Source organism: Aulostomus chinensis, chromosome 14 (genome assembly GCF_037954235.1).
Source record: "Aulostomus chinensis isolate RoL2024-O1b breed Wild chromosome 14, RoL_Achi_v1.0, whole genome shotgun sequence".
Lineage (NCBI taxonomy): Eukaryota > Metazoa > Chordata > Actinopteri > Syngnathiformes > Aulostomidae > Aulostomus > Aulostomus chinensis.
In genome coordinates this window covers 23,618,702-23,631,524 of record NC_141333.1, presented here as the reverse complement: position 1 = coordinate 23,631,524, position 12,823 = coordinate 23,618,702, and the positions used below count along the sequence as shown (strand labels likewise).

The 12,823-nt window shown below is 45.2% G+C and overlaps 3 protein-coding genes across 4 annotated transcripts; 1 reads left to right on the top strand and 2 right to left on the bottom strand.

Moving 5' to 3' along the window:
• Positions 1 to 184: 184 nt before the first annotated feature.
• LOC147250265 (nucleotide sugar transporter SLC35D2-like) lies at positions 185 to 7,179 on the bottom strand. The gene is made up of 12 exons (XM_086224769.1): positions 6,801 to 7,179; positions 6,516 to 6,549; positions 6,342 to 6,428; positions 6,174 to 6,241; positions 6,020 to 6,091; positions 5,837 to 5,905; positions 5,520 to 5,622; positions 4,840 to 4,932; positions 2,347 to 2,414; positions 2,117 to 2,195; positions 1,957 to 2,039; positions 185 to 925 (listed from the first exon to the last, which is right to left on the bottom strand). The coding sequence occupies exons 1-12, from the start codon at positions 6,908 to 6,910 to the stop codon at positions 820 to 822; spliced, it is 972 nt and encodes a 323-aa protein (XP_086080895.1). The 5' UTR covers positions 6,911 to 7,179; the 3' UTR covers positions 185 to 819.
• On the top strand, positions 6,356 to 11,116 carry aqp12 (aquaporin 12). Of its 2 annotated transcripts, XM_086224770.1 has the most exons (4): positions 6,356 to 6,934; positions 8,614 to 9,338; positions 9,565 to 9,681; positions 9,762 to 11,115. In XM_086224770.1, the coding sequence occupies exons 2-4, from the start codon at positions 8,744 to 8,746 to the stop codon at positions 9,887 to 9,889; spliced, it is 840 nt and encodes a 279-aa protein (XP_086080896.1). In that variant the 5' UTR covers positions 6,356 to 6,934; positions 8,614 to 8,743; the 3' UTR covers positions 9,890 to 11,115. The 2 variants fall into 2 exon arrangements, with proteins under 2 accessions (XP_086080896.1, XP_086080897.1); XM_086224771.1 differs by lacking the exon at positions 6,356 to 6,934 and having other exon boundaries at positions 8,735 to 9,338; positions 9,762 to 11,116.
• rpp21 (ribonuclease P subunit p21) lies at positions 9,896 to 11,927 on the bottom strand. Its single transcript, XM_086224772.1, has 5 exons — positions 11,784 to 11,927; positions 11,548 to 11,648; positions 10,959 to 11,041; positions 10,740 to 10,877; positions 9,896 to 10,518 (listed from the first exon to the last, which is right to left on the bottom strand). Exons 1-5 carry the CDS (start codon positions 11,838 to 11,840, stop codon positions 10,427 to 10,429), a joined length of 471 nt encoding a protein of 156 aa, XP_086080898.1. The 5' UTR covers positions 11,841 to 11,927; the 3' UTR covers positions 9,896 to 10,426.
• Positions 11,928 to 12,823: the final 896 nt, after the last annotated feature.

Sequence of the window (12,823 nt, the reverse complement as noted above, 5' to 3'; positions counted from 1 at the left end):
GGAGCGACATGTAAACTCTTCATTTCAAAATCTCCCAAAATGAGGCAGCAATATTATTTAAAGCCACAAAACTTGATGGGGACTGACAGCCCACCGCCCCACCCGCTTTGGTTGTTCGACGGACGAGGCCAGATCGCCGTCACGACGTGTTCATCTGTAACAGGCTCATAACAGTGTTTGCGCAAAAAAAAAAAAAAAAAAAAGATAAATGTAACAGACTACAACAGATTTCAGGAAAACGGCAGAGTCAGTGCATCTCACTTGGAAGGCATCCGAAGTTACATTCCATGTAAACAGCTAAACAGAAAAAGGTCATTAAAATAGGGACTGTGCCTTTAAAAATCATTATTCGCACAATTCAAAACTCACATAAGTGTGCCGGAAACCATTCGTAGTTCCAGCTGTTCACTCACGTGATCAAGAAACTTTACGTCATCCAAACATTTCACTTCGGTTTATATAAACATCTGGAAATGTAATATAAATAATATTGGTTCCATGTTTCCCTTCTTCTCAATACTCACAAGTAAAAGGATCAATATACAAACATTTAAAAATAATTATAATAATAATAATAATAAAACAAAAAAAATCAACCCACAAACTCCGGAGGGTTTCGTAACCATGGCAGCAGCAGGAGCGTGACGGTGACGGTGCAACTCCAACTAATGAGGAGAGGAAGTTCCGAAGCGCGTCCCCATCAATTCCTCTGCTTCCCAAAGACTCTATAAATAAAAGTTGAACTAATAATAAAAAAATAAAAAATAAAACAGTCTCGCTGTTCATGGTAAAAAAAAAAAAAGAGTTCCAGTGTCTCCGTCATACAACAACCTTGCCCTTGATGTCCAGTTTGGTGCTCTCGTTGGCTTTGCTGGACTGCTCCTCAGTGAAGGTGACGTAGGAGTACACCAGGCTGGCTGCGATACTGCAACACACACACACACACACACACACACACACTTAGCACCTAACTCACGCTCATCACCACATAAACATTTACTTAAGATAAACATGATTATAAATCATTTCAGCTCAATTCCGCTGAACCATTTCTAATATGCAGGAATATAAAAAGCAAAGGCTTTTCTGAAACTTTTAAGGCTCGTTTTGAATTTGATGGCAGCAACACATCTCGAAAACACCAGGGGGGACTTGAACACTTGGTGTCGGAGTTGTGATTTTGCTCCATTCCTCCCTCGCTCGACTAAACATGACGTGACTCAGGCTTCACTTAAATCAAAAGGAGGGAGAACTCAAGGAATTCAGCAACACCACGATGGAGACGAGTAAAAGCATGTAAGGAGCCGTGAACTAAAGAGGTTTCTGGTCATCAACAACTGGTTTGTTGGCTAAAACAACAACAGGGCTGTTGATGCGCTGTGTCACCAAAGCAGCTCGGACCATGAGCCTGATCTAAAACGTCTCCTCATTCTAGCCAGTAGTTCACAACAAATGTTACACACAACCCTTGTTATATTCATGCATACAGAGTCTGTTTAAGAGAGAAGTGCCTTGTGTGACTTTTGACTGAGGCATGCTAACACTTCCCATTCACTCCCATTGACAATGCTAAGCTGACCAGCAGTCAGCTGGTCCCTGAGGGTCTCAGCTCTCTGATGCAGCACAGAGGAGAGTCGGGTCTCAATCTTCTGGTCTGGATCCAGCCAGGATGGTAAACAAGCAGTTGGCACATAAAGCTGATGTTCACCTGTGCGCCAGGGAGTAAAGTCCAAGAAGATGCACACAGAAACTGTGTGACTTTTGTTTAAGAGAGCTTTACAGTAGCAGCATGAGTCTCTCATTCATTCAAAACACAACACAAGACCCATTCTGAACTGACATTTATCTCATCTGTTAATCTGCTATGGGGCTACAAAATAAGATGACGTGCTTTCGAAAAGATCCTTAACATCCCCAACATTTGAGCACAGGTTAGAAAACCACGGTATTCCTTACCTGATATTCAAGCCTATGAAGTTAGTCCAGGAGAAAATGTAATCCCCGCCAAAAACCATCCCAATGTATGTCACCAGGACATTCTGCAACACAGTGAAACATTGAGGGTGTTAATCATGTTTGTGATTTTCCTGTCGCTGTCCACCAGCGAGCTGCTTACCTTGACACAGCCCACGATCGTAGTTGTTAACGCAGAGTTGTACTGCGTGCAGAGCACCGTGGAGTACATGAGAATAAACCTGCAAAGCAACCATGTTGATAAATCACTCCTGACTCCGCCCTCTGACTGATGATTTCACAACCCTGTTGTCACTTTATTGGCTATCGTTCAGATGCTCAACCGCCATGTGAACACAATCCTGCCTGCCGGCTTGCACGTTGCTTTCTTACCCCATAATACAGGAGAGGATGAACTGTGTGAGGAAAAATACATCTGACCAGCCGTCATACTCGATGGCCTGGCGAGAGAAGCAGACACAAGAAACAGGTGAAAACACACACACACACACACACACACACACACACACACACACACACACACGACAAGTAAATACACACGAGGGTACTTGGACTGACTTTTAGAGAGAAGACATGGATGGTGCCAGATGATGCACTTCAGAGTTTGTAAACAGACATTTTTGCTGTTGTGGATGCTGGGGCGCCATTAGCTTTGATTCAAACACACCTGATGGCTCTTTCTGTATTCTGGAGTCACAAAGAAGTGATGCAGTGGAGAAAAAGCAACACCTTTGGTCGCACAACACGCCTATCTGTTAGTGCCTGAAAGGCAAATTACTTTTCTTGGTGATGTATCACTTTAAAAATTTAAAAAAAGAAAAAAAGAATGCGTTTCTCTCACGGCTTCCCAAGATTCCCTCTGGCGATCAGACCTGATGAACAAGGCTCACTACTATGGTACACAACCACCACAGGTGCAGGAAGAAATGGTAGGTTGGACACAGACAACTGTTTCTACAAATAACTCAAGAACTAATGTTTCATCCGAGTTTCCATTGTGCTTCTCCTTCCATGAGCTGCATCGCCCCAGGGTGAGGAGTGACTTTCTAAATCCCTGTGAACAAAAGGAGGCAGCAGAGCCGTGCTTTCTTCCTCACTGTGCCTTGTAGCAGCAAGGGGCCCATTTCCACTCGTCTCAGCTGCTTTGTCTTCAGCTACTCTCATCCTCCGACGGTGCTTTGCTCAGCCTGTGAGGGCATCTGCACCCACAGGACCTCGGATGGGGGGTGGGGTTGAACTGTGCGGGTGCAGCCCCTTGCCCTGCCCTCCCCTCCCCTAAGACAACAGGTATATCTGGAACACCAAGGCTACTTCATGGTATTTTTAGTAATGAACAGTGTGTAATGCATGTCGTGCTTTTTTCTGCGACTTCTGATGCTGTGGTTGTTGCATCTTGATGTGAATCTTGGTGTCAAACGTGCATTCTAGATTTAACATGGACTGTGCCTCACTGAAATGGGTCATTTGACACTGGTACATGTTTATTTGCAGTATAACTCTGGTTATCATTACACATTACGTGACTTTTAGAAGTCTGTTTGTCTTGGAACGTTAAAGGCTTCACTATTGTGGACCTTGTTGTTTTGCCGCTAAGCAGCCCTTGATTCTTTGAGTAGCTACAATGACGGCAATGAACCACAATGAGGATGTGAAGTGTAAAATGGTCGGCTTGCTTTTAATATGACTCAGTAGATGCAGCAGTCCGAGTACTGTGGGTGCACTGTTTTTTTTGATTTATCTACAGTTTACCCTTGGGATGGGAATTGAAAACCAGCTCTTGTTGAGAATTGGTTCCCCCTGTTTCAATTCCTTGGAGTCATTTGCTAATTTTGTAAACGATTCCCTTATCAATTCCAGTGTCACCACACACGTGGTGTTGCTTACACAAGTTACACAACGTGCGTGGTGATGTCATTCACCGGTGCAGCCAGCAGAAAGCTGGAAGGAGCCTATCCCAGCAGCCTTCCCCCTGGACAGGTCACCAGTCCATGGCAGGGCCAACACATAGAGACAGACAACCATTGGCTCTCCCAGCCACGCCTACGGTCAATTTAGAGTCTGGATTAACCTGGTCCCTCTTGATGTCTTTGGACTGTGGGAGGAAGCTGGAGTACCAGAGAGAACCCAGCAGGAACAGGGAGAGCATAGAGACTCACCCAGAAAGACCCCGTGCTGCAGCCGGGGCTCCACCCACAACCTTCTTGCTGGGGGGCCACAGTGAGGACCACTGCTCCACTGTGCCGCCTGCTAGCACTTCCCATTCACTAGGATTCACTGTGCTAAGCTAACGCACGCACAGAGGAGAGAAGGGGATCTTCTTCATCTTCCTCTCTGGTTTTGACAATAAGCGCCTTTCAGCCAACGTTGGTTCATTCACTCATCAAAGACGATGACTAAAGACACGGGTGAAGCGCTGAGTGCTGATATTTGCTGACAGGAGGTTCAACAACACAGTATTTCAGCGTGTTGTTACTCGGCCGTGGTCTATCTCCTGTGGATATTCAGTCGGGAAGTTGTAGGTTCTTCTGCTATTACTCTTCTAGGTGCATAATGGCGGCTTTGTGCCTCTCTGGCTGCTGGGCCCCAGCTGGGCAAACCAGAAGGTCTCTGCCAACACTGACCAACAAACCGACAGCTCATATTTACAGCACACACCCATGCTTATTGCTTACAAATAAGCACACTCACTTTAATTCAGGATTAACTCCAGCAGTAATTAGAAATAATTACAACTAAGTCCAAAACTACTCTCAAACCATTTGACTTGATTATTTCCACTGATTAAATCTATAAAATATGCCACATACAAAGACTGAATCTTGTAGAAGTACTTTGAAAAAACACACATCAGGGGAAATGTCCTACCTTCTGCATGTCTCCAGTCACATGAACCAGCAGTACAGTGGGAGTAATCATAAATAATGCATTATAGTAGAGTAATCCATATTTCCCCAACTCCTGTGAAACAGATGAGCAGAAGCGAGCAGTACAGGAAAAAGCAGAGTCAGAACACAAAGCATGACTTTAAAGTCTGTCAGCATTCCCAACAACACACAGACGTCAAGACTACACTGCTCGCCCATTTGATTCATATCTTTCACACCCTTCTCTTTCAAGCTCGGATGACGCCCGACCGGCATCACGGCCTAAATCTGGATCCAGTTCCGCCTCCGCTGTAATGTTAGAGCTGAGCAGAATGCTGCTGGTGCTCAAAAGGGAAAGAAAAGGAACTAAAAAAAGCTGCAAGACACGTCTGGCTTGTCTGAACTGTATTTCAACGGGCCGATCAAGTGCTGCCAGGAAACGTTTCAAATAAATAATGGCAGCATAGTCGGGATTAACTCCGGGTGACTAAACAGGGTGAAAACGAACCTTATCTCTACTAACCAGATATCAGCTCTGGTACGAACCAGTGCCATGCGGAGTAAAAGTGTCCTTGTAGCCAGACACTGAAGGACAGTTTGTGTTCTTTAACTTCACCGACATCAGCTCAACAGCTCCAACCCAACAATGGCGGCTATTCATGAGGCGGCCCTGCCACATACCTTTGCATCCAACTTCTGCTTCACATAGGCTCCGTTGGCTGCCGTCAGCACATCATTCAGAAGAATGAACACGTAGCCTTGCAGGTCAAAAGACATGTCAGCACTGGATGGGAGAAACATGGTAGAAAGTGTCACGGAGGTAACAACACCTTCTGTCCCTGATGATTTAGCTTTAGGACACGTTCTCTTTAAACTACACGTGATTAACGAGAATGAAGACGAGAAGCGAAGGCCAATCAGAGCAGGACAACCCTTTGTAGTGTCGGATAATTCCAGTGTGGCTAACAGTCAGGACATCTGGACAAACTGCAACGTACCTTGCGGCTATAAACGCCCCGAGGATCATTGTAAATACTGTCAGCTGGACTGACCTGGAGTATTTCTTCCTGTCAAAGGTACAAAGACAGGGCTGTGAAATTCTACCTGGCTGCCTCGATCCAGCAGTTAAAATTTTTTAGAGATTGAAAAACACAGGTTTGGCATCTTCTGTTGTCTCTTACTTGAGAAGGAATCCCTCAGCCATCATTGTGAACAAGATGGAGAACCTCCTGAGGACCGTGAACATCGGCAGGCTGGTGGAGGAGGACACAAACGGCGGTGACCAAATCATCTCAATGACTTTCATTCACAAACACACACGTGAGGTGAACTTACTTCAGCCTTTTAGTCCCAAACAGACCAGTGATTTGATTCCCCACGTAGAGAAGGGGAAGAGGAAACGTCTGCAGAGGCAGGTAGCATGACGGACAATGAATTGAACATCTTCTCCTTTTTTTTTCTCGATCCACAAGAACAACACCAGAGCAGGACAGGTGATCTCACCTTGCGAAGTATGCTCTCGTCAAAGTCCGGGAAGCTGATCACCCTCGCAGCCTTGCCCACCCACAGCACAACCACCGTGGCGATCATCTACACACGCATGCAGCAGGGATTCACTGGAGCTCGGTTCAACACCAACACCGCTTATGTTGCATATTCAAACAGTAAAAGACTTACTTGTCCGATCCCGACACATATTGACGATGGGAACCTGGAACAGCGGAGTCCCCGTGAGTGTCAGTGAACGCAACAACTTGCAAGCTAAGCTAACCTTGAACTTAAACATCGTGTCTTCCTGAATAGCAACAGCAAGTGAGGCTTTGGTCTTCATCACCAGCTCACCATCGCTAGCTAAAAGTTGCGTTGAGCTAATGAGCTCCACGGTTATCGGCGAGCCAACCCAACTTCCATTAGCCGCCGTGCTGCAAGCTAACACGGTAGCATTTCAACTCTAGCCCTTACCTGTAGCCGGTGAGGACACTTTTGTTCACCACGACGATGAAAAACGACGTTAGCCCGTAAAACACCGCGGCTAGCAGCTTCACGAACATCGTCCGCGGTTTGTCCTCCATCCCGAGAAGTTCTCATTCCTCTCTGTGAGTCGGCTCTAGCGATGCCATCACCTCTCTCTCTCTCTCTCTCTCTCTCTCACACACACACACACACACACATACACACACACATAGACTGCCGACGTTTCACAACTTCCGCCTGAAGCCTCACAGACGATCCCAACATTCCGAGTCTGTGCTGATTCTCTCATGACATGAACGAGACGAGGCGGTTTATCGACATTGTTTACAGGGACAGACGTCAGCACCAAAAAACAGTAAAAAAAAAAAAAAAAAAGTAAATGCCAGAAATGAAGCCAACTAAATTTGCGTTGAACTCAAACATTATTAGAAATTCATGGCCACAACTTGATTTATATGAGGTCTTCTCAATCTCTTCTGCTTGGGAGAGCCCGTTCAAACAGATCCTTCTGGCTAATCCGTTCACATCTAATAACTTTTTTTAGTGTGTTAAGCCTCTGCACACTGCCATCAGCTCCACTGATAAATCCATATTTACTGTCATCCAGATTGTATCTTTGCACAAGTTTATTTTTTATTTTCTTATTTTGGTGAAATGCTGCTGCTGGTTGTTTTGCCTCAGGACACCCCCCCCCCCCCCCAAATCAGTTTAACTCCCCAAACTGAGCCTCTGGAATTGATGACAGTGGAAGAGGGTGTTGATACAACTGAGTAGTCTTTTACTGGTTTTGGTAACTAAAAAAAAAACAAAAACAAACCCTTTACTAGCATCTTTTCTTGTCCGGGAGCTAAATATCTGGACTGGAAAGAAAAGCCAAGATCTAAGTGACGAGGTCAATAAAAGGTCAAGCCTAATTCACCTGATTTGTCACTAAGCCAGGTGTCAGAGGTCAACATGTTGCATGCTAGCATGTAAACTCAGCAGCATTTTGGAAGTTACTGACCACTGTTACAGAGAATTAAAGAGTGAAAATGACCACTACTTCTATTCTGGCACGTTGACCTCATTGGTTTCACCCTGGGACTGTTTAGGTTGTGGCTGCATCGAGTGTGACTTCACCCACTGACGAGCGAACCCTGGAATTCTGGATGTGTGCTTGTTTTGCATCACTTGAAGTGCTCAGGAGGTGGAGATGGATAGGACCAAGGGGTTGTCAGGACCTGTCAGTCACTCCAGCTCGCTAAAGCTTAGCCCTTTTTGTTTTGTTTTATTATGATGATATTACAGTCCAAGTTCGTTTTTATACCAAAACACATTCCAAAATGAAAATCAAGCTGTGTTGAAGCAGATTTAAAACTTGCAACTCAGATAATAAACCAATTAGCTCTCGTTTACTGAGACGATGAAGCAGTAACATCAAGCACAGAAGTCGCCCCCTGCTGGCCATCACAGAGCTTCCTGGTTCCGGGAACGTCTCTTGCTCCTCTGGTCCGCTCAGGCGTGGCCAACTTCCACAAGAGCAAAGATAATTAGAACATTTGCTAAACTCTTACTGCTTCGACATGACTTTGAATTATTTTTTGTAAATTTGAATGCGGTGTGCACATTCATTCCTCTCTCCTTCTTTTAACAGTGTGTTTTTTTATTTAGGGCTTTAAAAAAAAAGAAGTCTTGCCTTTGTTTATGCACTGAAGAAAATGTCCATCCATCCATTCATTGAGTGAAGCATTCAGGCTTTGATCCAGTTATTGGTGACCGGTGTGCTGACCTGTCCTGTGAAGGCCCATGTGTATTTTGGCAGGTGGTACTGGGAGAAAAACCTGACGTGTCTCTGATAAGACACGAGTCTTTGCGTGTGCCACGTTGAGAGGCAGAGCAGCCAGACCCTCGTTCGTTTAGAGCAGTAGCAGCGGGGACGCCTGATCTGAGCCATGTCTGGACTCAACGCATCTCTGGGATACTTCCTGGCCTGTGTGATCTTCACGGTCTCGGTCCGAGCGCTCCTTAAAAGATGGCAGAGGTTTGGCTTCGTTCTGGAGTTCGCCTCCTCATTCATGCTGGTGGCCTGCTGGCTGGAGGTGCAGACCATTGTGGAGGTGGGTCAGTGGGCAGGGGGCTTGGGTCCTGATGTGACTGTAACCATGCTGTTTGTGGTGCTGCTCAGCCACCGTGTGATCAGTGGCAATGCTTCGGGGAATCCCGCCGTGAGCGTGCGGAGGTTCCTGCAGCTGCAGGCCTCCACCCTGCCCACCCTCCTGGCTGTGGCAGCCCAGTTCCTCGGGGCCCACCTCGCTCTACTGGTGGCTGGATACTACTGGAGCCTGGAGCTGACTGACATGCACATGATCAAAAACCTGATGGCAAGAGAGTGCAGCACATCCCTGCTCGTCTCTCTGCTCCAGGGCTTCTTCACCGAGTGCGTGTGCGCGCTCATCTTCCACCTGGTCCAGCTCGCCCTGGGGCGCAGCTCAGCTCTCATCCAGGTGCCCCTGAGCGCTGCCCTTCTCACCTTCCTGTCCCACACAGGTATGTTTCAGATGAACCTGGCCCTTCTTTTATCCTAACAAAGTATTGTGAACTTCATATGAAAGCTGACACTGAAGGATTGTCCAGTGAAAGAGGTTAATATCAAACACATATTTGTGCTTTCACCCGCCAAACGTCAAAGAAATATCAGAAACATCTGTGTTCATTATAATGCAGAGTAACTAGAGTAACTAGAGTAACACCAACTTCTCCTTCCATGCACCAGCCAGAGGCTACACCTCCGGCTACGTGAATCCCTCCCTAGCTTACGGCCTCACCTTCCACTGTTCCGGGTTCACCCTCCCGGAGTACGCAGTCGTCTACTGGCTGGGTTCCTTCACAGGTACACGACAAGAAGGTGAACTCTAAATGCACGAGTGATGCGCACCAACACACTGGCTGACGTGAATATTTGTTTTCCAGGGATGACTCTGGCTCTCCTCCTGTACATGGGCCACATTCCAAGGATTTTTGCCAAGAACCTATTGTATTTTCAGAAGACGCGTTTCAGAGTACCAAAAGGAGAAAAAGCAGAAAAGAAGAAAAAGTGAAACCAATTTTCTTTCTCTCTCTTTTTTTTTTATTTGTTTCAAATTAACTCATCGGTGGGTACATTCCAACAAATGTCCAATAATTCAGACCCCGAGCAGAAAATGTAACATTTCTGGGGGCTTGTTTCAGAGTAAAAGCCAAGCAAATTCAAGGTGCCTCAACCAAAAATCTCCAGACCTCTTAATGTTTAGTGTTGATGTATTAGTAGAAATAAAGTTGACAGCTACAGATTAGAGCCGCCTGGTTGATTCAGCTCTTCATTATAACTTTGATTGAATGGTCTCAGCACGATTGCTCCACCCTCAATGCCAGAGGGTAAGGAACACATCTAAAACCAGGAGTGTTTCATTTCAAACATTAACAGATTTCTGGGAGTAGACGAATCACCTGATTCAGGAAAAAGGAAGCACAGGACGCAGGACACCACATGGCGGCAGAACCAAGGGTGAGCAGAGGCCAAAAACTCACTTGACCAACACAAGATAAAAAAATGCAAACAGAATAAATATCAGCCAGTCATATTTCCCAGTCTGCCGCTATGTACCAGCAGTACTTGAACTGGGTTTAGAGGCCACCGGCTCATCAGACTTTCTGTCTTTTGGCTGATTTTTAATGGGAAGACTTCGATCTGCGAATGAACACAAACATAAAGTGAACAATAATGGTCTGTACTGTTTTTGTTTTTTTTTACCATTCTCAGTCAGAAAAACACAGAATATGCAACTCTTAGTATTTAGATGTTGAAACTACACAAGCGGCGTCAGCTGCCTCAGCTGATTCTTTGGAGGAAAGCAGCGACAGCTTCAACCGGCTTCAGGAACCTTTCCATGGGTGCAGAGTTGACCTTACCTGCCTGCTTTTGTTGCTCTTGTTGAGCCTCAGGCCGGTCCGCCCATAAACAATAATCTGGATTATTCAGTAATGTCTTGCTCTGACCACAGCTGAGACACCGCACCACAGTGAAGCGATGCGCCTTGCCGTGTTTTCCTTACGGACACACAAACGGAGAATGAATGCATTCAGTATCTCACAGGCTGACGCAGGAATCTGGTCGTCACACTGGCTTACTTCGCTGTCTCGCTGTTGCCGTAACACCGGGAATCAGCAAGGAGCAGCACTTCTTGCATAATGTTCTTTTCACTGATGGGTCTCTGCAATAGAAGTACAATTAAAAGACACACTTGTAAAGGTGAGACAAAGTAAATGTTGATCAGAATTGGAATGGTGAATAAAACTGAACTGACCAACGCTCGTTTGCTAAACCCTGAATTTATGTATGAAATGAGGATTTCAATATGTAAATAGTTGACTGGCAGTCCAGATGACAACTCATACTGGAATCAGTGGAAAATGTGGCAGCTCACCAGATTAAAAAAGGTGCCATCTCGGCCAGTCTTCAAAGCCTGGCGAGTGGTTGAAAAATAAACTCAAATGTATGAGAATCCTGAAAAACACCAGTTTATTGACCTGCCACTTTGTGATGTGAGTGCCTCTAAAACCTCACGTAGCGGTGGAAAACCATGTCAAGCCAGGGAGGAGATACAGAATGTGAAGCAGAAGCAACAGGATGTGACCCTCTAAATAAACCTGAAGTCACGTCCAGGTAACGGGAAGCCCGTCTCACCGATGCTGTCCCGAGACGTCAGTCTTCACTTACTGTCTAAGAACCAGACGTCTGGCGATGGTCCGCTGGGTGAAGCAGTAGAACCGGGCCAGCTCCTCATTCTCCGGGTTCTGAGCTAAAACGCAATGAGCCGCCTGTCAGAAGAGAGAACGCCGGCTTAGTAAAAAAAAAAAGCATGACCACCTCGTTGGCTAGGTGGCTAGCAAGCTAGTAGCATGTTTGCTCTACGTCACTTAAGGAAAATGAAGCTTTTACTCATGAGTTCATACCTGGTACAGGTAGTTCAGTCGTTGGTACGCTTCTTTATCCTTTATTTGAGCTGCCATTACTCAGAGTGTCTGAAATAACTCAGTTTAAGTCCGTTGTCTCGAACTTCGCGCTACAGCACAACTCCATGCGACCGGAAAAAAAAACGTTATGATTTCCGGGTCAATATTTCAGAATAAAAGGACCATTCAGACTATTACTTTGCCGGTATACTGCTTAATTCATAATTAAGAATGCAAACAGTCAAAACATACTCGCATTACCTGTAGATAATCAGGTTAAGGTATAATAAACTAAACACTACAGAGAATAATGTGTCTTAATTGGTGACGTGCTGTACAGAACAGGGTTATTTTCCCTCTGCAGCCTTGCAGAAAAACAGGGATTTCACTCCACATCAATCACTTTAATACCCAAATAACAACAGCAAGAACAGTTGCATTTATTTTGTGTGCAGACAAAGTTGTTAGTCATCCAAGACAGAGAAACAAACAGTCAACAAATTCTTTACCAGCCTTCAACAGTTAGCCAGTATGATATGGCTACGTTTTTTTTGTTTTGTTTTTTAAAAACTACTTGGTAGACAATATACACATGGGTAAAGCACCTTTTCTTTTCTTTTAAGTCCAGAAGAACACAAATGACAGAGTTTGACATACATTTCTCATTTTTAATATCAACAATAGAGAAGAAAGTAGAAACCCTGTCACTCTAACATTGCTTGTAAGGTGCACCTCTGGGAGTAGGAGACTGATGACAGGGGTACAGTAGGTCTGTCAGGTGTGGCGATCCAAACGTCACTGACACGATCACAACACGTGCTCATGATGGTGAGTACAATGAAATGTTTCCTATAAAACCGAGAGCTAGAGAAATGTCCATGACATTGAATGAGATCCATTATATAACAAGAGGGCGGGGGGGCATATGAAATTCAAGTATCAAAATAACTAAGACACTGACAAGCTGAAAGGTAAATTACAAAAGGTAGTAAAAATCATGGGAAGAGAAACATTAACACAATCAACAATACATTAGGCAA